The sequence below is a fragment of the Schistocerca nitens genome, chromosome 1 (genome assembly GCF_023898315.1).
Source record: "Schistocerca nitens isolate TAMUIC-IGC-003100 chromosome 1, iqSchNite1.1, whole genome shotgun sequence".
NCBI lineage: Eukaryota > Metazoa > Arthropoda > Insecta > Orthoptera > Acrididae > Schistocerca > Schistocerca nitens.
In genome coordinates, this window is record NC_064614.1 from 221,109,994 (window position 1) to 221,135,543 (window position 25,550).

Genomic DNA, 25,550 nt, shown 5'->3' on the forward strand with positions numbered 1-25,550 from the left:
TTCATTGTAAGTCACTGAATTATAATCTGAACGTGGCATATTGCAAAACCTTCGCTGTGTTCTAAAATACTAAAGTGTGTGATCTCTGTACAAGCTCTCTAGATTTCGTCTTACGCTTTATTGTGTTTCACCAGTGTTGATGCTGACTCCAATGTTGTTCTACACCTATACTATCAACTTGACCATATCGGCCAACCAGGTGACTGACATAAATGATAGCGCCTTCTTTATTAGTAGTCTAGAGCTAAGTACTCCACACAACGTATTACATGTTGTTCGCTACGCCCTCAAAAGCCCGCGGAGTGTACGCAATCTGCACAAGACCTGTGAGTCGATTCTAAGAGAATCTGCTCACTACCACTTAACTGTTTTGTGTGAGCAGAGATTATTATGAAGGTTTTTTTTATACGAAAAATTACAGACTAAATTTTTCATTATATATTTCAGCCGTATACTGTGCTTCCATAAGACATTATGTCTAGTCTGAGTATCTTACAAACTTCCTCCGACTGCTCGTCACTGGTGGTTGATAATATATGTAACACATATGATCGATTTTGAAATACACATTACATCAGCCGATGTATTTGGGAAATCACTCGCATCAGCACACTGGTATTTTGCAGTATGTCTTTACTACCTGAGTCAATTCGTGTATAGTGAAACGTCCCCTTTGAAAAATTATACAAGACTATGCTTAAACTGACACACAGTATTTTTAGCGCAACGCAATCTGACTTTCAAAAAAATCCCTACGAAAGAATGGCCCTGACTAGCATTAACCTATACCTTTCACAAATCACTTACCTCACAAAAATCTTCGTTACTGGAACTACTGCAATACAGCGAGCGCCACTACTGCCAGCTAAATAAAAGATTCAAACTACTGAAGGCACTAACTACTGATAGGCATAGTTAGCAAATGAAAGATTTTGATAGAGAACAACCAATGTATTTACCTCAATAGTCATAATATATATAGCAGTTCATGACAAATTTCAAAACTCCGCCATCTCTCTCCCCACATCCGCCACTGCTGGCGGCTCACCTCCAACTGCGCAACGCTACGCGCTGTTCACATCCAGCTGCCGCTGCCCAACACTACAATGGCAGACAACAATGCAAACTAGCCACAGACTGCATACAGCACAGCCAGTGATTTTTTTATACAGAGCGCTACGTGGCGTTACCAATAAGAAAACCTAAACAGCCTACTTACAATAATTACCCTAATTTTTGTTTCTTTTTTTTAGGTTTCACAAAACACACAAAACCCACACTGGCCGTGTGGCTTACCAATTAAGTTTTAGTGTATTTGCTAGTTATCGCTGCGAACAATCAGAAACAGGTGAATACCGGCCGGCGTCATCCAACCTATGCACTATTTCACCGTTATCCATAGCACCAGAGAGAAGAATCTTCTTAATGTAGATGTAATTTCATCCACAGCAATATGGAATTGACGTCGTGGTGGAAATTAAACGGTCTACATCTACAGGTACCTTCCGCAAGCCAGCTTGGCGTGTTTGGTGGGTGGAGCTTGTACCACTATTTCTTCCCCTATTCAGTGTAGCACTAATGAATAGTCTGTGGAAAGATGCATGTAGATAAACCGTATGAGCTCTAATTTTTCTGATTTTCTTCTCGATTTCATTTCGCGAGACTTCTGTGGCAGGAACCAATATGTTGCTCGACTCTTCGTTGAACATAAGCACGCGGAATTCCAATAATAAATCCCCTTGGAATGTACAGTGTCTCTCTTGTAGCTTTTGCCACTGTAATTTTCTGAGCAATGCTCTTCGTTGGATCTTCCGTTCCTTCTAATCCAAACAGGTAATTTTTTCACAGTGACGAGTATTATTCAAGACTCGGCTGATAACGTGTAATGCAATTCACTTCTTTTGTGGAAGGCTATAGAACGAAATGTTGGTGGAACTGTTTGACTGGCTCTGTCGAATAGAATGACAATAACTGAAATATGGGAAGGGGGATAAAAGGCAGAGAGTCAGCACAAGCCGTCAGGAACACACTACTGATTGCTGGATTAAGCCTTCCGAGTTGCCGTGTGTCATGTACCACTGCTGCAACTAGCTCATAACTTTAACTTCTGAATACATAGCACGTTGTGTCTCGGGTTTCAAATGGTTCAAATGGCTCTAAGCACTATGGGACTTAAAATCTGAGATCATCAGTACCCTAGACTTTGAACTACGTAAACCTAACTAACCTAAGGACATCACACACATCAATGCCCAAGGCAGGATTCGAACCTGCGACCGTAGCAGCAGCGCGGTTCCGGGCTGAAGCGCCTGGAACCGCTCGGTCACAGCGGCCGGCTCTCCGGCTTCAGTGCCATGAAAATACTCTCCTTTGTATGAACTTTGACCGTTGAATGAACAACAAAGTGATCTGGTTACTTTTGGGGAAATATAACATAATGGGACGACTTTCATAGTGCAAGGGAACACTAAAGGTGTCTTTAGCTTAAGTTAAATCAAGATAAATTGCAACCAACATGTGCTAGCTGTTCTAAAACGAGACTATCAGTGAAAGTATATCGTTCCTTAATTGGTGAGTTACATGGGATGCAGGTGTAACTGCACATAATGTGTTCTACTATCTAGCGAATGGAAAATAATTCATTTGAAAGCAAAGTCTCGAAGTATTCATCGCTACAGCACGTCTCTTGAAGACCACTGCTACTCGCTCTTACTTTAGTTAGCTGAAAATTGCGTATAAATCTGGAATAATATTGCTGCTGAAGGAGATTCTAGAAATGCTGCCTCTGGTGAGAGCAGATTAATAAATATTCCAAACAGAACGCACGTGAACGGCTTGTACTCATTAACAAAGCATAAATGAACACATGTGCATATGAACAGTAAACAACGAAGGATTGAAAAATGATTTCATGACGAAAATAATTCATGAGAGATTTGAGTTTAAGCTCAGTTATTATTCAGAGCATAGACACAAAAGCTCGCTCATGAATAACATCTACCATATGTGGCCCACGTGAATGTAAAAAACTACACATTTACAGAAGATAAAAAAAATAACGCGATACTCGTGCTAATCTCTTTAGCATTTTTTAATGAGTGGGAAGATAATGTGCGAAGCGACAGATATGCTCAGATGTATTAATGAGAAATAAATATTAACCCTAACGTATTCTAACAAATCGAACAAACGCTGTTTCCAGGTACGTCCCGTAATTCGACATAAAAAAGCATGTATCGTAGAATTTCATCAGTGCAGCCTCACCAATAATCCTGGACAACGTAGCTTTAAACAGCCCGTCTCAATTATCACAAGACAAATATCTGTACGTTACAAATCGGCTGCAGGAATAACAATGCTTATACCTTCAGGCAAAACATTAAGAAAGGAGCATCAATGTCTGGCCGAAATCATAGACCTACCACCAAGAAATATTATTGGCCGAGTCCAAATTCAAAATATTGGCTAAAAATATACCTTGCACTGGTCAGCAAAAGATGAAGTTACTAAATCAGGCAAAAAATTCGACTACATGGGGTGCCTCAGGAAGAGTGGTCTATATTCACGGATAAGACATAAAAAATCTATTGTAAACACATGCGTTCTAAAATGTGTATCTTAAAAACTATGAGCGCGTCTTAGATACTGTGGAATAAATCTCTTATAGTGCAAGCTCATTGCTTTTCATACTTTGAGAAGTGGTATTATGAATTAAAACAAGAAAAAAATGTCCAATACACTTGGACTTTAATGTATATAGCTTCACAGCTATGAGTACGTGCTCATCTTCCCTACAGTGAAACACATCTCTACTACTGAATAAGTCCTCATAGCTCAGTCAGGTATGCCCATGTCTCCCATGTCTACTAGACAAATTTTTCGTGTTGTTCTCCTCCCAAAATATGAAAGCAAAGAGCTTGCACTAGAAAGGACTTGCTTCATAGTATCCAAGGTGCAGAAGTGTTCGTAGATCTTAAATAATGCATTTTAGAGCCCTTGTTTACTAGAGAACGTTTCTGTCACATTCGTCAATACTGACCATTCCTCCTGACGCACCATGTAGAGTTTTAGAGACACACGAGTGCTTCGCAGCTTGAATGCAGACACGTAACATGAAAGTTGTTTATAATTGATGACTCTCAACACCATACAAAAGACATTAGAGACACGGGCCTGGTGTAAAGCTGAACTGGGAGATTAAGTGGCATTCAGCGATGAATCTCGCTTCTGTTTGATTCTGCCTCGGGCATGGATGTGTGTGATGTCCTTAGGTTAGTTAGGTTTAAGTAATTCTAAGTTCTAGGGGACTGACGACCTCAGATGTTAAGTCCCATAGTGTTCAGAGCCATTTGAACAATTTGGAGGGGTGGGGGGGGGGGGGCTACTGGATATGACAGAAGTACTGATCTGATAACTGTTGAGGGGAGACTGGAAGCTCCAAGTAAGTGGCAAGAACGGTATACTTTTTTGTCATACCCTTAGTGAACAGCGTACCGGGAAGCATATTCCAGCAGGACAATGCAAGATGGATCATTGAAAAAATTAAATGTCTTGTGGCTAGGCCCTCCCGTCGGGTAAGTCGGTCGCCTTTTTAGTTGACGCCATTTCGGCGACTTGATGAGGATGGAATGATGATGAAGACAGCACAACATCCAGTCCCCGAGCGGAGAAAATCTCCGACCCAGCCGGGAATCGAACCTGGGCCCCTCGCATGGCATTCTGCCGCGCTGACTACGGAGGAGGACAAACGGATCATGGACTAGCCTGTAGAGACGCCACAAAGCACGTCTGAGATCGGCGGGAAGACATATATTTTCATACCACCATCCAGCCAGCAATCTTTATGTCCTGACACAGCATGTGTTTGAGGCATGGCAAGAAATCCGTCAAGGTTATTCCATAATGAAGAGTGTCTTTATGCCCTTGGAGCTCACTCATAATGAAGTTGACAACAGACTTATGTTCTGATTGGAATGAAAGTTTAATCATCTAATATGGGTTATCTAAAAAATAGTTCACAAAGTTTCATTAATCTCAGGTGATTCATAGTGTAACACTTCCCACTTCCAGGATATAATATATTTATATAATCAAACAGCAACAGAAAAAACGATACTGCATGGAAGTCATGTAAAATCATATTATTCGTAAGTAGCTTAGATGTAGTACAAGAAAAGTACCAAAATTTATAGGTAATCTATTACCGATAACCTGATGACGGCCGTGTAGCCGAAATAGATCTGCAGTTGAAATAAAAATAATATCCATAGCAACATCACTGGTTATATAAATATGTTATGTGCTTGAGAGACATTTATTACGACGCAGGCCCAGAGGACTACAAATTTCCCATTTCGATGACTTTAGTTTAAAGCGACTTTCCAGCTGTAGACCTTCATAATGTGGTGCGGGTGGAGTGTAGGGGGAGGCAGAGACAAGCGCTGAAGAAGAGGAGCGGCGATTCCGACAGACTGCCCCCACCCCCACGCCACCCCCGACCACACCCATCCGCCCCCGGCAGCGGGCACGCGCCTCGCCGCGGGGGCCCGCAATATCGTCACAATCAAGCCGCACGCCCAGCACATAAATCACACGGCCCAACAATGGCCGGGACACAGGGCTACCGCTGCCGCTGCCGCCTCCGCCGCGGCGGCTTTTTATTGATGAATGGCCTGCCGAGTTATTACAAGACAAATACACTGCCGCCGCGCACGTTCGCCACAACTAATTTACGGGGATTTGCGTCGCGAAGTCGTTACCGACGCCCTGCGGCAACTACTGCGCCGCACACGTAAATAAGACGGCGGCTGCGGCAGTGAAAATCGTGCTGCTCCTTGTGTCTCGGAACTTCGGTACACGGAGGTAGCTGGTAGCTCACACCCGTCCGAAATCAGCAACTTCGCTGTTTTTAGAGCTCTACTGTACGGTCACAACTGTAGTCGTGCTAGAACTGCTTGAGAGTTGACACACCACGCGTTGGAGCTGGTTTCCTCCAATCAGAGCGCTCAACGTAACGCCCGCAGTTAGCAAAATGCCACAACACTTAGTCAGAAATTCATTTCCAGTTCCATGCCCGGATTTCTTTCTTGATGTGTTTCACCCCCGAATCCTGGGTCTGGTCCTTTTATTTCGTATTTCATCACACGTGATAACCACACCAAAAACCAACGCCCCCCCCCCCTCCACCACACACACACACATACACACACAACGATTCTAACGAAACACATACGTTTCATACACAGCACTAGCCAAACACTACTGAACAGTTCCGCGCGAGACGAGATCCATGGCATATACAGTCATTACAATCGCCGAGATAGGCTTATATTAGAAAGATTCGCACGACGTTGGGTGATGCCGAATTTTAGAAGGCTGCAAGTTCATAGTTGTGACAGGCTCCGCATAGACATGAACATCACACCCACAGTTACTATAGCGGCGTAGCACAGTCGCTAGCGCTGGAACTCGACGTGTCGAACGGCGTAGGTTCGAATCTCGTCAAATTCACCAAATTATTTACTCCCAAACCTAATAGTAATACTTTGCCGGCCGGCCGCGGTGGCCGTGCGGTTCTAGGCGCTTCAGTCGGGAACCGTGTGACTGCTACGGTCGCAGATTCGAATCCTGCCACGGGTATGGATGTGTTTGATGTCCTTAGGTTAGTTAGGTTTAAGTAGTTCTAAGTTCTAGGGGACTGATGACCTAAGATGTTAAGTCCCATTGTGCTCAGAGCCATTTGAGCCAATACTTTGCCGCGTCATTTTCATCATCGTATGACTTTTTTTGTTTGTTATTATTTTTCTTCCTATCTTTTTTTTCGTTTGAAATTTGCCTGTGTGGCCTATAATTTGCAACCAAGCGCCAACCAGGATTGCTCATCGGTTGGTTAGGCGGCAGCTTGTATAGCTAGTACAAGGATATTTCGTGTAACCAGTGAATTACAGCTCGCATCTCGTGGTCGTGCGGTAGCGTTCTCGCTTCCCACGCCCGGGTTCCCGGGTTTGATTCCCGGCGGGGTCAGAGATTTTCTCTGCCTCGTGATGGCTGGGTGTTGTGTGCTGTCCTTAGGTTAGTTAGGTTTAAGTAGTTCTAGGGGACTGATGACCATAGATGGTAAGTCCCATAGTGCTCAGAGCCATTTGAACCATTTTTTTAGTGAATTACAGTTTGCTTTTAGAGCAGAAACTGGAATTTTTCTGATTTCCAGCGTTCTACAGAGCGAAGCAGCGCAGTGGTTTAGCGTACTGGATTCGAATTCGGAAGGACGACGACTCAAACCAGCGTCAGGCCATGTAGATTTAGGTGTTCCGTGATTTCCCTAAACCGCTCCGGGCATGTTCCTTTGAAAGGGCACGGCTGACTTCCTTCCTCAACCTTGACACAACCCGAGCTGCTCCGTCTCAAATGAACTCGATGTCGACGCGACGTTAAACCCAATCTCGCTTCCTTTTTGAGTTTGCCCGCAGAGGTTAGCTTTCATCGCCGTGAATACGAGGTGCGACAATGAAGTAATAAGACTGTTGTGAAAAAAAATGTTGCTTACCGTTTTAGTCAAGTTTAGTGTTGTCTCCTTCAAAGTAGTTCCCTTCTGATTGCACACACTTTTTCCAGCGCTTCTGCCATTGATGGTAACATTTCTGGAACTCATCTGCAGTTGAAATAAAAATAATATCCATAGCAACATCACAGGTTATATAAATATGTTATGTGCTTGAAAGACATTTATTAAGCCGCAGGCGCTCAAGACCCTCGTCACAGCTTTTTGGACATCTTGTCTTGTTTGAAAATGGTGTCCCCTGACCGCCGTTTTGACTCTTGGAAATAGACAAAAGTCGCACGGAGCGATATCTGGTGGATAAGGTGGCTGTGGTAGTACTGAAATTTGTTTTGAGGTTAAAAATTGCTGTACTGACAGAGCAGTATGGGATGGCGCATTATCGTGATGCAGAATCCAGCTATCAGCAATGTTGGCACGGACACGAAGAACTCTTTTACGAAGTCTTTCTAAAATTTCTTTGTAGTAATATTGGTTAACTGTTTGTCCAGGAGGCACCCACTCTTTATGAACAATTCCCTTGGAATCAAAGAAGCACACAAGCATGTATTTCACTTTTGACTTTGACATGCGTGGTTTTTTTTGGTCTGGATGAGAACTACTGCGAACTTTGGCGTTTTGTCTCTGGATCGTACTGAAAAAAAAAAAAAAAAACAACTTTCATCACCAGTGATAACATGGCTCAGCAACTCTGGATTGATTTCCGTTTGCTCTTACAGATCGTATGCCACATTTTTCCGTGTTTCTCGCTGTTGTGGTGTGCGATTTTTGGGGACCATTTTTGCACAAATGTTTCTCATACCAAGATCTTCAGTTATTATTAGACGAACCGTTTCGCGATTGATGTTCAGTTCTTCTGCAATAATTTTCACAGACAATCTTCGATCAGATCGTACGAGTTCACGCTCTCTGGCCAAGTTGACATCCGTCCGTGGGGCTGATGGTCGTCCATTGTGGTCTTCATCTTCGACATTTCGTTCGGCTTTCACTAAACATTTTATGCCAACGAAAAACTTGAGCTCTTGACATAACCTCCTCTCCAAAAGCCTTCTGAAGCTTACCGCAAATTGTCGCGTTTTCACCCAATTTAACATAAAAATAGCGCAATATTAAGCGGTCCCATTTCCGTGATGAGAGACACAAACACGTGTTAACTTATTACAGCACAAATCATGACTGGGCAGTTGCATAGATGTGCCGCTTGGACTGGAAGCAGCTTGTAGACCAAGGTCAAAGATATTGTGCCTACGCAAGCCTGCAGGGCTGTCACATCTTGCAAAGAAAATAAGTCTCATTACTTTATTGTCGCACCTCGTAAAGCAGCAGCAATGGTTAGTGGAAAATAAATTTTCTGAAATGGACTGGTCTGCCCAGAGTCACGATCTGAAGCCAATGGAACACTTTTGGTATAAGTTAGATGCTACGGTGTCAAGTTCGCTCCAGACCCCAGCGTGCAATATCGTTACCTCAACAGACTATCTCCACAGGCATTTAGAAACCTCACTGAAGAGTCCACTGCCGGCCAGTGTGGCCGTGCGGTTCTAGGCGCTTCAGTCTGGAACCGCGTGACCGCTACGGTCGCAGGTTCGAATCCTACCTCGGGCATGGATGTGTGTGATGTCCTTAGGTTAGTATGTTTAAGTAGTTCTAAGTTCTAGGGGACTGATGACCACAGATGTTAACTCCCATAGTGCTCAGAGCCATTTGAACCATTTTTTGAAGAGTCCACTGCGAAGATGAAGCCTTCATAAAGGCGATTGGTGGACATACCCCATATTAACGTCCACAGGCTTTCAGACACCTCATTGACAAGAGTCCCCAGCAGAGTTCAAGTAAAGGCGGTTGGTGGACACATCCTGTATTAATGGCCACGGCCTATTTTTTGCAGTAACATGTGTACATGTTAGAGGATTTTAAAGTCTGACATGTGCTAAAGCAAAATCTTTTGCAGTACCACTTGAAAATATCCAAATGGCCGAAAATGTAATTTTGAAATAAATATTTTAAAATTAATCAATCTGTTCTTTAAGTTCATGACGGCCGCAGTTATGTTCTTTCTTGCAGTAGGACGGATGCAGTGATCAGGAAACTTTCCTGCTCAATGGTCTGGTAGCAAATGCGTTGCTCAGCTGTGGTGACAATACAATGGGAACCGACAATGCCAGGCTCTCATTGGTGTTTTGCTACTGGAAACAGCACAGCCCGCTCGCTATCAAATGCCAACAGGTTTAAATCGCCCATAGATGGTGTTGGAGTGGTCAGTGTTTCGAGTGTTAGGACACTGCAGACACGCTGTGAAAATTGTGCCTGGAGCTGCTAGCGTTGCCTCCAGTTCGAGGCGAGTGTAGGTGGGGCGTCGCTGGTCAGAGGCGGCGTCCGCGACTGCCCCTGTTTGCTCTGGCCAGTGTTTGCCCCGTTCGGCGGCGAGTGTTTGTCCTCTCGAGTGAGTGGGATCCGCGCTGCCTAACGGTTATGTGGAATAATGCACACGGCGGCGAGTAAAAGCGGAAGGAGCGCCGGGCCTTAAGTAGCCATTCGGCAGAGCCCGCGGACGGCCGTTACCGCCTTAATGCGGGCCGCTTGATAGGCTCTTGCGGCGGCCCGCAGTAGGACCGGGCGCCCATCATTTAAACGCTGTTTGCCCACTCCGGGCGGCGCCTCTTCAGACCACACCTTGTTGCTTCTTACACGGCCGCCAACACTTGGCTCGCGAGTGTCAACGTGCTAACAGTAGTAGCAGTTTATTGTTTGGCCTTCGGCATCCGGCGGCCATTTAACCAGCTAAAACGTAAATAACTGATATACAGTGAAGCATTCAGTCGATTGATATGTGTGTAAAATGCTACACAATATATTTGTTTAATTTAAAGGAAAATACGGATATAATAACATTCACGATTAACGCTGGTGGTGGCACTAATCCATATAAAAAAAATGGCTCTGAGCACTAAGGGACTTAACATCTACGGTCATCAGTCCCCATCCATATAAACAAAACTGTAAATTTTCGCTTGTTCAAAATCGTGAATCTCCGAAAGGTCTTCACCGATTGCTTTGAAATTTTGATACAACGTTGGATTCTAATACGGGCGTGTTTTTAGGTACCTAATTCTTCAATATATGTATATTTTTACTACATACTGAACAGCCAAAGAAACTGGCACAGCCGCCTAATATCGTGCAGGGCCCCCTGCGAGCATGCTGAAGTGCTGGAACACTACATGGCATGGACTCGACTAATGTCTGTATTACTGCTGGAGGGAATTGACACCAATGTATTGCTGGCCGTCGTGGCCGAGCGGTTCTAGGCGCTTCAGTCCGGAACCGCGCGACTGCTACGGTCGCAGGTTCGAATCCTGCCTTGTGCATGGATGTGTGTGATGTTCTTAGGTTAGTTAGGTTTAAGTAGTTCGAAGTTCTAGGGGATTGATGACCTCAGATGTTGAGTCCCATAGTGCTCAGAGCCATTTGAACCATTTAAACACCATTGTATTGTATTGTATTGTATTGTATGTTAACCGGGGACCAAGAAATGACGGAGAGGCTCCGTCCCCGCCGCAGCCACAATGGTCCACAACCCCACGACGACTACCACAGTCCACTTCACCCCTCCGCAGCCCCACACCGAACACAGGGTCATTGTGTGGTTCGGCCCCCGGTGGACTCCCCCCCCCTCACCACCAGGGAACGTCTCACACCAGACGAGTGGAACCCCTATGTTTGTGTGGTAGAGTAATAGTGGTGTACGCGGACGTGGAAAACTTGTTTGCGCAGCAATCGCCGATATAGTGTAACTGAGGCCGAATAAGGGGAACCAGCCCGCCGAGGCAGATGGAAAACCGCCTAAAAACCATCTACAGCCTGGCCGGTTCACCGGACCTCGACACAAATCCGCCGGGCGGATTCGTGCCGGGACCAGGCGCTCCTTCCCGCCCGGAAAGCCGTGCGTTATACCGCACGGCCAACCGGGCGGGCTCATTGACACCATAAATTCTGCAGTGCTCTCCATAGATCCGTAAGAGTAAGACCGGGTGGAGATCTCTTCTGAACAGCATTCTGCAAGGCATCCCAGGTATGCTCAATAATGTTCATGTCTGGGCAGTTTCGCCTCCAGCGGAAGTGTTTCAATTCAGAAGCCACTATGTAGCAATTCTGGACGTGTGGGGTATCGTATTGTCCTGCTGGAATTGCCCAAGTCTGTCGATATGCACAACGGACATGAATGGATGCGGGTGATCAGATAAGATGCTTAGGTACGTGTCACCTGCCTCAGTCGTATCCAGGGGTATCAGGGTCCCATATCACTCGAGCTGCACACTCCCCTCCCAATTACAGAACCGCCACCACCTTGAACAGTCCCCTGGTGACATACAGGGTCCATGGATACATTAGGTTGTCTCCATACCCGCACACGTCCATCCGCTCGATACAATTCGAAACGAGACTCGTCAGATCAGGCAACAAGTTTCCAGTCATCAACAGTCCAACGTCGGTGCTGACGGACCCACACGAGGCGTAAAGCTTTACGTCGCGCAGTCATCAAGAGTACATGAGTGGGCCTTCAGCTCGGGAAAGCCCATATCGATGATGTTTTGTTGAATAGTTCGCTCGCTGACACTTGTTAATCGTTCAAATGGCTCTGAGCACTAAGGACTTAACTGCTGTGGTCATCATTCCCCTAGAACTTAGAACTACTTAAACCTAACTAACCTAAGGACATCATACACATCCTTGCCCGAGGCAGGATTCGAACCTGCGACCGAAGCGGTCGCGCGTTTCCAGACCGTAGCGCCTAGAACCGCTCGGCCACCCCGGCCGGCACTTGTTAATGCCCCAGCATTGAAATCTGCAGCAATTTGCGGAAGGGTTGCACTCCTGCCACGTTGAACGATTCTTTTCAGTCGTCGTTGGTCCCGTTCTTGCGGGATCTTTTTCCGGGCGCAGCGATGTCGGAGGTTTGATGTTTTATCGGATGCCTGATATTCACGGTATGCCAGTGAAATGGTCGTACGGGAAAACCCCCGCTTCGTCGCTACTTCGGAGATGCTGTGTCCCTTCTTTCGTGCGACGACTGTGACACCACGTTGAGACTCACTTAAATCTTGATAGCCTGCCATAGTAGCAGCAATAACCGATCAACAATTGCGCCAGACACTTGTCGTCTTATATAGTCGCTGCTGACCTCTGCGCCATTATCTGCCTGTTTACATATCTCTATCTGAATACGCATGCATTTACCAGTTTCTTTGGCGCTTGTGTGTATTAGTGAATCATGTTAGAGAACAGTTAATTTGCGGTTATGGTTTACAGGTTTCTAGGTAGAATACTACTATAGAGTCTGAATTTGCAGTAACAATAAACAAGGCTCAGGGTAAAAGAGAGTGGAGGAAGAGGAGATGCACAGAGAGGTGGGAGGAAATTGACATAGTAAACGGGAGGGGAAAATGGACAGAGAGATGGGGTAGGACGAGACGGAAAGGGGGAGGCGAGGAGAAGTTGGGCAGAGAAAGGGAGGAAGGAGGTTTTGGACTAAGAGAGGGGGAGAGGGGGAGAGATAGGTCTGGAAGAGATGTAGAGACAGGAGGCGATGAGAAGATGGACAGTGAGAGGGAGAGTAGGTGATGGACAGAGAGAGAGTGAAGGAGAAGAAGATAGAAAGGGGATGAGGAAGAAGGACAAAGACAGGGGAGAGAAGCTGAGAGGGGTTGCCAGGGGCGCCCAAGTGCAAGATTTATAAACAGGGCGTATCAAAATTAGTACCGAAAATTGACACGGCTGAATGTGTACGAGGGCAAAGGGTGAAAGATGATGAGAGGGAAGAGAAGGTAAATGGGTCACCAAATGTTAATTCGCCTGTGTGTGAAAAAGGTTCTCGAACCGCCCCTTATTACAAAGATGTCTTAGCACCTCTTAAAAATTTGAAAATCTCTTTGTATAAGCGGGATTACTCAAAGAAAGTGGAATGGCGGCTCTCGTGGGAAACCGCTTTCAAACAACGTGGTTGTTGCAAAACCGATTGTCAGTGACTCTTCCATTTCCCACATGCAGAGAGGATTGCAGTAATCGTAGTTTTGTTCATCCGTATATCACTTTCACATGGTTCTTCGTCATGTCATGGTATAACAGTTTAAGAATTTAAAAAAAATATAGAAATCATTTATACAGGAATCTGTATACTCCTGAGATTAGTCGCATACGTGTATGACGGGTAGTCGGGCGCGGCCTCAAAACAGGAACCATCCCGGCATTTGTCTGAAGTAGTTAGGGAAACCACACAGAAACAGTACTCAGAATGGCCAGATGGAGACTGAAAGTTCCAAACTGTTTAAAACGTCATAACTTCATTCGGTTTATCCCTAGTATATAATACTATTTTGCAAAGAAGTTACTTAATAATACAGTAAGTGACTGATACTCTGCTCATTCATTTCTGTCACCGCAGACACAGCACACAAAGTTCCACATTAAATCATAATGTAACACTACACACACTATCAAGTGACGTCAGGAACGTGGCTGCAATGATTGGTTCCCATTTTGCGTATCCCACATTCCAAACTCCTTGCTTGAAGAATTAAAACATCATCTCTCCATAATGAGCGAGATGTTGGGTTCAGAAAGAGGATAAAACTTTATTACTACCCAGTGCAGAGCTTTAGAGTAAGGTTTTCCAGAAAAAAAAGAAACAACATTCTACTGCTACATTGTAGTGTGAAATGGCACATTTTATTATTGGAATGAGATTTTCACTCTGCAGTGGAGTGTGCGCTGATATGAAACTTCCTGGCAGATTAAAACTGTGTGCCGCACCGAGACTCGAACTCGGGACCTTTGCCTTTGGCGGGCAAGTGCGCTACCATCTGAGCTACCCAAGCACGACTCACTCCTCGTCCTCACAGCTTTACTTGTGCCAATATCTCGCCTCCTACCTTCCAAACTTTACAGAAGCTCTCCTGCGAAGGTTCGCAGGAGAGCTTCTCAACATAGATCTCTGCAGTGATCATTGAAGGACCCTCACTTTTTGAATAATTTTCACATTAAAAGTCCTCGTCTCGAAGTTGGTAACACAAGCAAGTAATCTTCGATGAACACGCCATTTCGTTACAGACGAATGTCATATCACAAAATTCTCCTCATCTGTATCTAGGTTCATACTTCCCAAACCATCATGAAACATGTTGTGGAGGTTCCAAGGTGTTACTTTTTTTACCATTTTCGAAAGATTCACTGATGGTACGAATGTCTCTATTTTGATGAATTACATTTTCCTAGTATCCTACAAGTAGTTTTATATGGTCATTCCGTTTTAGCTGGCATCGGACGGAAGTCCTAAGTATTTTACTATTTTTCCTGTTTCCAGTTTTTTCTCGGTCACAACATAATCGAACAGTATGTTCACTATGTATCCAAAAATCAGCAAATACTTTGCCAATTTTTGGTTACATGGTGGAATAAGTCCATCACTGTTCGATTATTACTTAAATCGTTATTCACTTCTTTGCTTTGAAAGAAATGAAGTGAATAATGATTTAAGTAACAAATTACTGCACCAGTAACGTTTCCTTCACGCGTCAACACGACGCGTTTCAGATATGAATCCATATTTCCAAGAGCGGTGGGAGTTAATATTACCATTTTATATGATGTTTACGTGTGGGTTGTTCTGCTTCTCATGCCCTGCTGTCGTATTTTTATTTATTCCTCTTCGTTATACAGAAATTCACACAGACACGCCACTGTTGGTCTTACAGTACATCGTAACATTTTATTCACACACTCGCAAACCGTCATTCACACTGTTTTTTTTTTACATGTTATGATTTAACATAAAATACACAGAGTGGAAGATGGTATGCAGGTGTCTGATTTCTGATCAATGAAGACCATAAAAATAGCATTACATGGCAAGAGAAGCAAACCAAAACAGGCAGTTACATGTCATACAATACTAATGCAAATCTTCCACAGTATTTTTGCGAATACGATATTAAATCAGCTGTACGGTGTACTGCAGACACATGAGAATTTGTGTCGAACCGGGACTCGATCCCAGATTTTCCGCTAACCGTGGGCGATCGCTTTTACCACTTCGGAAATCAGTGGACGCCTCCCGGGCCGATTAGTGTCTGTGTCCCTTAGAGTTCGCACACTGTTCACGTGATTCAAGCACAGGGAGAGAAAGTTTTTCTAGTAAGTTTTCCTTGTTTTGACATGAAATACATTTGCATCTATCTTGGGTTGCGGTCTACCAAAATTTTGGTACAGTACATAAATGACGTAGTAAACAATAGGATTCCCGGTAGCACTGGTAGGGAAAGAAACATACATGAATGTGTAAGACAGAAGTTGGGGGTCGACACCTTCTCCTGGTTTCTTTGTTTGGTTCATTGTTTGTTTTGCACATAATAAGAACCGCACATCGTTCACTGTTAGTCCACTGCGTATTTATATCCTTACACAATATAAGTTATATTTTTTAATTAATGAAAATTACTTGATCGGGTAAATTCTCCGCTTTTATGTAACGAGCCGGCCGAAGTGGCCGTGCGGTTCTCGGCGCTGCAGTCTGGAGCCGCGAGACCGCTACGGTCGCAGGTTCGAATCCTGCCTCGGGCATGGCTGTGTGTGATGTCCTTAGGTTAGTTAGGTTTAACTAGTTCTAAGTTCTAGGGGATTAATGACCTCAGCAGTTGAGTCCCATAGTGCTCAGAGCCATTTGAACCATTTTTTTTATGTAACGAAAGCAATTACATTTGATGCTACATCAGTTTACATTCGCAAACATAAAAAAATCTATATAATTATTGTTGTCATTTTTCCTTAATAGAAGGTTCTTAATCATGATCAAAAGTAAGAGTTCCCTATAATTATTGATAAATGCGGAAGTTGTTTATGAACAACAGAAATATGTTTCCTATGAATTGAACGAAGTGACTCTTCAACACGAAAAGTAGTCTACTTCGCATATTTTCATACGCTTCTGTCGTATGGTATTATTTTTTGGGGTAATTCTCCTGATTCAAAAAGGGTATTTTTGGCTCAAAAACGGGCTGTTCGAGCTATATGTGGTGTAAGTTCGAGAACGTCTTGTCGACCCCTATTCAATAGTCTGGGAATTCTGACATTCCCCTCACAGTATATATTTTCTTTAATGTCGTTTATTGTTTGCAATATTAGCCTATTCCCAAGAGTTAGCAGCTTTCACTCAGTCAACACTAGGCAGAAATCCAATCTGCATGTGGAATGCACTTCTTTGACTCTTGTGCAGAAAGGAGTGCAGTATTCTGCTGCATCCATTTTCAATAAGCTACCACAAGAACTCAAAAATCTTAGCAGTAGCCCAAACTCTTTTAAGTCTAAACTGAAGAGTTTCCTCATGGCTCACTCCTTCTATTCTGTCGAGGAGCTCCTGGAAGATCTAAAAAATTAAGCAAATTCCAGTGTTACATTGTTGAATTTCTTTATTTAAACTTACTTGTCACCTGAATATGTTTTTTATATTTCATTTGATCTGTTTCTAATATCGTGTTATAATTTCATGTATTGACTTGTTCCATGACCATGGATACTTCTCCTTAATTTGGTCCCACGGAACAATAAATAAATAAATAAAAATAAAAATAATGAGGCGAGGTTTGATATATTTTTGGTTTGGGTTTTTCCTTAATTTTACTTTTCTGCGAAAATTGCGTGTTCTAGAGCTGTGCGATAAATCTGTAATTTTTTTAATTTTTACTACAACATTCCTCTGTTTCACGTTACAAATCAACAGTTTTCGAACAAAACCTGAACTAAACATTGATAATTTCAGTTTAGCTGTGCTTTCGCTTTCGCTTACGCCATCGTCCCGCAGCGATCGCAGGGTCGGCGTGGTTACAACAGATTTGGCAGTGTTAGTGTTAGGGATGGCCGGATGCCCTTCCTGCCGCCACCCCGTACCACCCAGGACGGAATCAGTGTACCCCAACTGTCTGCGTCAAGTGTAAACCGTGAAATAGTGCGGACGTGTTTCAAATGTAAGCGACGCGTGTAGCTGAGGCGGAACGTGGGCTCAAATGGTTCAAATGGCTCTGAGCACTATGTGACTTAACTGCTGTGGTCATCAGTCCCCTAGAACTTAGAACTAATTAAACCTAACTAACCTAAGGACATCACACACATCCATGCCCGAGGCAGGATTCGAACCTGCGACCGTAGCAGTCACGCGGTTCCAGACTGAAGCGCCTAGAACCGCACGGCCACTCCGGCCGGCGCGGAACGTGGGGACCAGCCCGGTATTCACCTAGGGGGATGTGGAAAACCGCCTAAAAACCACATCCAGGCTGGCCGGCACACCGGCCTTCGTCGTTAATCCGCTGGCCGGATTCGATCCGGGGCCGGCGCGCCTACCCGAGTCCAGGAAGCAGCGTGTTAGCGCGCTCTGCTACGCTGGCGGGTATAATTTCAGTTTAGCTATAAATCTAGTTTGGGCAACGGCCTTGCCGCAGTGGATACACCGGTTCCCGTCTGATCACCGAAGGTAGGCGCTGTCGGGCGTGGCCGGCACTTGAATGGGTGACCATCTGGGCCGCCATGCACTGTTGCCACTCAGCCTCGTGATGCCAATTGAGGAGCTACTCGACCGAATAGTAGCGGCTCCGGTCAAAGAAAACCATCATGACGACCGGGAGAGCGGTGTGCTGACCACACGCCCCTCCTATCCGCATCCTCAGCTGAGGATGACACGGTGGTCGGATGGTCCCGATGGGCCCTTTGTGGCCTGAAGATGGAGTGCTTTTTTTATAAATGTAGTTTATGTTTTTGAACATAGGTAGGCCGCCCTTTATATATCCTCACTCAGTTAGTAGACGGTTCACCGCATCCGGTTTGTAAGGAACTGTAGTAAGATACTGATTACGTACATAAACAAAGCGATAGATATGATGTAACGCCCGGTACGTTCGCAACACATCTAACATACAGGTAGTGTGGTATGATCTTAACTGAGCATGGGTACCAGGGGAACTACCGTAGTCTTCGCTTATGTAATATTATAGTCTATAGTAGTTAGCCGCGCGGGATTAGCCGAGCGGTCTAGGGCGCTGCAGTGATGGGCTGTGCGGCTGGTACCGGCGGAGGTTCGAGTCCTCTCTCGGGCATGGGTGTGTGTGTTTGTCCTTAGGATAATTTAGGTTAAGTAGTGTGTAAGCTTAGGGACTGATGACCTTAGCAGTTAAGTCGCATAAGATTACACGCACATTTGAACATTTTTTTGAGTCTACAGTAGACTATGGTACTTTTACAACTTTGCCTCTACCTGATACCCACAATACTTGGAAATGGGAATACATTACTGGAAAGCGGTGCGATACACACGAAAAAAAAATAAATAACGTAACTGAAACAGTACCTTGTTATTTAATTTATTACTGAGCGATTACAAGTTTCGAACAACATAGCCAACATAGCTATGAAGTAAACGCTGCAAGTCATTGCTGTGCCCCGAGGACGTCGGGCTTCTTATGTCAGTGAACTCGCACGATGTGACGACACAACTTTTGAAAATGTTACTCGCATCCGTGGCGTATTTGCGCCGAAGGCAAGCCAGAGGTACGGAGCGAGACGGCTGCAAATTGCCGGGTGCTGCGCCTCAGTGCGGCGAGAGGCGAGATTTGGTCGGAGGGCGGGGGCGGTGGACCAGCCGGATTAGCCGCCAGGGGGCGCGTAAAGCAAGCGGGAAGCGGGGGCGGTCGAGAGGGGCCGGCGTGGCCGCTTTAATTAGAGTCAGTGGATCAAGTCCCCGCCGCGCCGCACCAGCCGCGCTGAGCCAGTGCGGGCCCGGCGCTCGGCTAACTCCTTGATCAATACCGCGCCAGGTGCCCACGGCTTACCGTCATTACCGTAACAGCCGCGAGAAAGAAACGGCTCGCCGAGCAACAGGCGGGCCGCTTGCTCTACCTGCCTCGCTAGTACCCGGAACGCTCTTTCCGTAGATGAGGAGAGGGGCGGGGGGGGGGGGGGGGGGAATTACAAAGCAGCCATCTTGTTCTTGCGGTCATCAACTTAGAACTCTATGCAACAGAAGCAGGCCAATGCCTTGTGACCTCTCGTTGCACAAACTCTGAGGTGAAAAAAGTCATCGGATTGACGCTTAAATCTAACATCGAGTATAGATTTAAGTGTCAGGAAGTCGTTTCAGTATTTGTATGGAGTGTAGCCATGTATGGAAGTGAAACATGGACGATAAATAGTTTGGACAAGAAGAAAATAGAAGCTTTCGATTTGTGGTGCTACATAAGAATGCTGAAGATTAGATGGCTGGATCACATAACTAATGAGCAAGTATTGAATAGAATTGGGGAGAAGAGGAGCTTGTGACACAACTTGACAAGAAGAAGGGACGGGTTGGTAGGACATGTTCTGAGGCATCAAGGGATCACAAATTATTGGAGGGCAGCGTGGAGTGTAAAAATCGTAGAGGGAGACCAAGAGATGAAACACTAAGCAGATTCAGAAGGATGTAGGTTGCAGTAAGTATTGGGAGATGAAGAAGCTTGAACAGGATAGGGTAGCTTGGAGAGCTGCATCAAACCAGTCTCAAGACTGAAGACCACAACAACAACAACCGCCTAATATCGTGTCGGACCTCCTTTTGTCCGGCATAGTGCAGCAACTCGACGTGGCATGCACTCAACAAGTCGTTGAAGCCGGCCGCGGTAGCCGAGCGGTTCTAGGCGCTACAGTCTGGAAACGCGCGACCGTTACGGTCGCAGGTTCGAATCCTGCCTCGGGCATGGATGTGTGTGATGTCCCTAGGTTAGTTAGGTTTAAGTAGTTCTAAGTTCTAGGGGACTGATGACCTCAGAAGTTAAGTCCCATAGTGCTCAGAGCCATTTGAACCAAGTCGTTAAAAGTCCCATGCAGAAATATCGTGCCATGGTGCCTCTATAGCCGTCCATAACTGCTCAAGTGTTGTCAGTGCAAGATTTCGTGCACGAACTGACCGGTCTGTTATGTTCCATAAATTTTCGATGAGTTTCATGTCAGGTGATCTGGGTGGCCAAAACGAGAATTGTCCAGAATGTTCTTCAAACCAACCGAGAACAATTGTTAGAATTTATTTATACCATCAGCTGCTGACGGGCGATGATATATATCAACGGGGGACAGGTGAAAATGTGTGCCCCGACCGGGACTCGAACCCTGGATCTCCTGCTTGCATGGCAGACGCTCTATATAGTGCGACTGCAGGGACTATCTCGTGCACGCCTCCCGCGAGAACCACATTCTCACATTCTCGGACATGTCCGAAAGAACAGTCACCATATCCATATAAGTATATAGTTCTGGCAATACCGGCCATGACCTCCTTCTTCTGGGTGGATGCACACACATTCCCCGAACTCTTACGCGACTTGGTAAGAATGTTTTCCACGAGTAATGAGTGTGTTGGAATGGGACGCTACGAATATAGTGTGTGGACAAACAAGGTGAGAATGTGGGTTCGCGGGAGGCGAGCGCGAGATCGTCCCTGCAGTCGCACTATCCTCTGTGCCCTCAATGGCTCAGATGTATGTAGCGTTTGCCATGTAAGCAGGAGATCCCGAGTTCGAGTCCCGGGGGATGGGGGTGCGGGGGACACATTTTCACCTGTCCCTGTTGATATATATCAACTCCCGTCAGCAGCTGACGGTGTTCAATTAATTCTAATTTCGTTGTAGACGGCTGCAGGACTTCAATGGTGTCTGTTCTTTTAGACCTGTCCGAAAGAACAGGCACCATCTCCATATAAGTACAGAGAACAATTGTGGTCCGATGGCAAGGCCCATTGTCATTTTTATAATTTCATCACTCTTTGCTTTGGGAACATTAAGTTTTGAATGGCTGCAAATGGTCTCCAAGTAACCGAACGTAACCATTTCCTGTCACTGACAGGTGCAGTTGGACCAGAGTACCCATTCCATTCAAACACACAATACACCGGTATGGAGCCACCACCCGCTTGCGCAGTGCCTTGTTGACAACTTGGGTCCGTGGATCCGTGGGGTCTGCGCCATACTGAAACCCTACCATCAGCTCTTACCAACTGAAATCAGGACTCTTCTGACCGGGCCACGGTTTTCCATTCGGCTGGGGGCGAACTGATATGGTCACGAGCCCAATAGAGGCGCTAAAGGCGATGTCGTGCTGTTGGCACTGTTCCAATTACGTTTTTATTTATTTTTTTTCGTGTGTATCGCACTTCTTTCCAACAATGTATTCCCATTTTCAAATACTGAGGATATCAGATACAGTCAAAGTCATAAAAGTACCATAGGTTACTGTAGACTATAATATTACATTAGTGAAGACTATTCTGCTGGTACCCGTGGTCAGTTAAGATCATACCCACACTACCTGTAGGTTAGATGTATTGCGTACGTACCGGGCGTTACATCATGTCGATCGCTTTAGTACTCACGTTAGTCGTCTCCTGCCCCACTGTACTAACGGATATGTTCGTCGTACGTCCCACACTGATTTCTGCGGGTATTTCACGCATTTTAACGTGTCTGTTAGCACTGACAGCTCTACACAGACGCCGCTGTTCTCTGTCGTTAAGCGTCCGCCTCGATGGCTGAGCCGTCAGCGCGACGGAAAGCTATGCAAAGGGGCCCGGGTTCGACTCCCGGCTGAGTCGGAGATTTTCTCCGATCAGGGACTGAGTGTTGTGTTGCCTTCATCACCATCACATCATCCCCATCGACATACAAGTCGCCGAAGTGGCGCCAAATAAAGAGACTTGCACCAGGCAACCGGTCTACCCGACGGGAGGCCGTAGCCACATGACATTTCATTTCTGTCGTTAAGTGAAGGCCGTCAGCCACTGCGTTATGCGTGGTGAGCGCTAATGCCAGAAATGTGGTATTCTCGGCACACTCTTGACACTGTGGATCTCGGAACACTGAATAGCCTAACGATTTTCGAAATGGAATGTCCCATACGTTTAGCTCCAACTACCAATCCGCGTCCAAAGTTTGTTAATTCCCGTCGTGCACCCATAATGACGTCAGAAACCTTCTCACACGAATCACCTGAGTCCAAACGACAACTCTGCCAATGCAATCATCTTTTACACCTTACGCCGGCCGCGGTGGTCTAGCGGTTCTAGGCGCTCAGTCCGGAACCGCGCGACTGCTACGGTCGCAGGTTCGAATTCTGCCTCGGGCATGGATGTGTGTGATGTCCTTAGGTTAGTTAGGTTTAAGTAGTTCTAAGTTCTAGGGGACTGATGACCACAGATGTTAAGTCCCATAGTGCTCAGAGCCATTTGAACAATTTTTTTACACCTTACGTACGCGATACTACCGCCATCTGAATACGTGCATCTCGCTATCAAGGGTTTTGTCGCCTCAGTGTAGATTATGACTTCCTCAGAAACCGACTTTTTCTTATTTTTTGATGCCTTAGGCCAGTGGTCGGCAAACTCGTTAGTCAACAGAGATGAATTTCAACAGTTCAACGATTGAAATTTGTTTTGGGAGTCAGTTTTTTTAAACTTAACCTATGTAGGTAGGCATATAGCTGTTAATTAGGGTACTCGTAAGCTGGCCCTTGCTAAAAAAACCTCAATCTGCTTGACACACATACGCTGAGCTCCACCTCTCCCATCTACACTCTTTTGTATACTTGTTTTGTCTATCTCCTTTCGTTCCTCCGCTTTATACGGCCAAACCGTCTCAACATACCTTTCTCAGCACTCGACACTACAAAAAATGGTTCAAATGGCTCTGTGCACTATGGGACTTAACTGCTGTGGTCATCAGTCCCCTAGAACTTAGAACTACGTAAACCTAACTAACCTAAGGACGCCACCCCGAGGCAGGATTCGAACCTGCTACCGTAGCGGTCGCGCAGCTCCGGACTGTAGCGCCTAGAACCTTTCGACCACTCCGGCCGACACTCGACACTACAACTTTCATTCCACAAAGCTACCTAAAATTAACTTAATAAACTTAACTTATGTTTTAAGTGTTAGCTAAACAATAAAGACGTTGAATTAAACTTGGAATTATACTTAGTAGCGGCACTATTTGTTGAAAAAAAATAAAAATAAACTGATAGATATCCATAAAATTAAATCATGACAATGACTGACAAACATGAAAGTGAACAATGGTCTTCTGTGTCCTTGGAAAGTTTCGATAAGTTACGTTTGTGTATTGATGCATTTGATTTTAGGCATGATTCCACGTTCTCATGAATAACATAACTTCTCAATTTACTGTTGATAAGATTCATGCTTGAACATGATAGTTCGTATGGACATAGAGACCTGAATAAGGAAAGAAAGGCAAACGCCGTTGTTTCAGCTGATTATATAAGTCAGGAATTCTGCGATCCAATTTGTGCAATTGAAAACGGTCTCTGAATGCTTCATTTCGTTTCTTTTATTTAATTATCTGTTTCGACTTATGTGTTCAAGAAATATGTCTTTCTTGCTAAGGTGCAATGTAAACGATGAAAAACTCATAGTTAAGACAGGCTCTCTATGTCTTATATACTAGTTTAGGAAGATAAATCTGATGGGCGGACTGCTTAGAATCAGGAAAGATTATAGAGCAGCGTCTGTTTTCAGCCAATTATCAGGCGAATAAGTAGTGGGACAGACGGGTTTATTACTGCATTTACACGAGAAAAATTAAAGTTATGTGTATGTGCGTTGTGTATATATGTTGTGTATGTCCATGTGTGTCACACTGTAGGTGCTGTGTATGCATGATTTTTCTGTTTCTACAGAAAGTAGAACAAGTGAATAAAACTAAATTGATAAAACGAGAGAAAGCCAGAGAGAAAGTAATTTTCTGTTTAATAAGACGCAATTTGCGGCTTGTTGCAGGTGTGGTTCAAGAACCGGCGTGCCAAATGGCGCAAACGGGAGCGCAACGCGATGAACGCGGCGGCGGCAGCGGCGGCCGACTTCAAGAACGGCTTCGGCACGCAGTTCAACGGGCTGATGCAGCCGTTCGCCGACACCGACTCGCTGTACTCGTCCTACTCGTCGTACAACAACTGGGCGTCCAAGGTGCCGAGCCCGCTGGGCACCAAGAGCTTCCCCTGGTCGGTGAACCCGCTGGTGCCGGCCAACCACCACCAGAGCCCGGTGAACTGCTTCAACGCGGCAGCGGCGGCCGCCAGCTCGGTGTCGGTGTCGAGCGCGGCCGTGTCGGGCTCCATGCTGCCCGGCTCCAGCCTGGCCGGCGTGGGCGGCCCGGGCCAGCCGGCCGCCTGCCCCTACGCGCCGCCCACGGCGCCCTACTCCATGTACCACCGCAGCGCGCCCGAGCCCTGCTCCGCCATGTCCTCCAGCATCGCCTCGCTGCGCCTCAAGGCCAAGCAGCACTCGTCCAGCTTCGTCACGTCGTACGGCGCGGCGGCGGCCGCGGCGGGCACCGTGGGCGCCGGGGCCGGGGGCGGCGGGGGCGGCGCCGGTGGTGGCGGCGGCGGCAACGGCGGCGGCGGCGGCGGCAGCGGCGCCTCGGCGCACTCGCCCGTCAGCCCGGTGCCGAGGGCGAACTCGGCGGCGGGCGCGGCAGGGCTGTCCGCCTGCCAGTACGCCAGCGACCGCGCCGCCGTCTGAAACGAGCCGCCGCTCCTGCCGCTGGTGGTGGTCGGGGGCGGCGTCGGCGGGCCCGGGGGCGGCGGTGGAGGCGGCGGCGGGGGCGGAGGGATGGGCAGCTCGAGCGGCAGCGGCAGCAGCGAGGACGGGCGCGCGAGGTCTTCGCCGCTCAGCCCGGCCACCGTGGACAGTCGGCACTCGCCGCACGTCTCCATCGGGCCGGGGGCAGACTCGTAGGCGACGAAAGCGATCTTCTGGCCCACGCATATCTCCAGCCGCGCCCCGTAATAAACACAGGAAACATGGCCCATTTGACAAGTTATTCCTAAATACACTTCCCCAGTTATTCCGAAATTCTGCGAAATTGGTCTGTAGTTTGGCAGCAGTCGAGTTCAGCATGGCTTGCGCCTGGAG

At 46.2% G+C, this 25,550-nt stretch overlaps 1 protein-coding gene and 1 pseudogene across 1 annotated transcript in view; both read left to right on the forward strand.

The window, feature by feature from the left end:
* Positions 1-25,130, forward strand: part of LOC126235142 (pituitary homeobox homolog Ptx1) — a gene marked incomplete at its 3' end in the record, with an annotated part of 134,929 nt that extends 109,799 nt beyond the window's left edge. Inside the window, exons 2-3 of the mRNA XM_049943878.1 lie at positions 24,417-24,948; positions 25,069-25,130. Coding sequence (XP_049799835.1) covers positions 24,417-24,948; positions 25,069-25,130 — 594 coding nt within the window. The remainder of the gene's footprint in view (positions 1-24,416; positions 24,949-25,068) is intronic.
* LOC126209030 (5S ribosomal RNA) lies at positions 18,027-18,144 on the forward strand (annotated as a pseudogene).
* Positions 25,131-25,550: the final 420 nt, after the last annotated feature.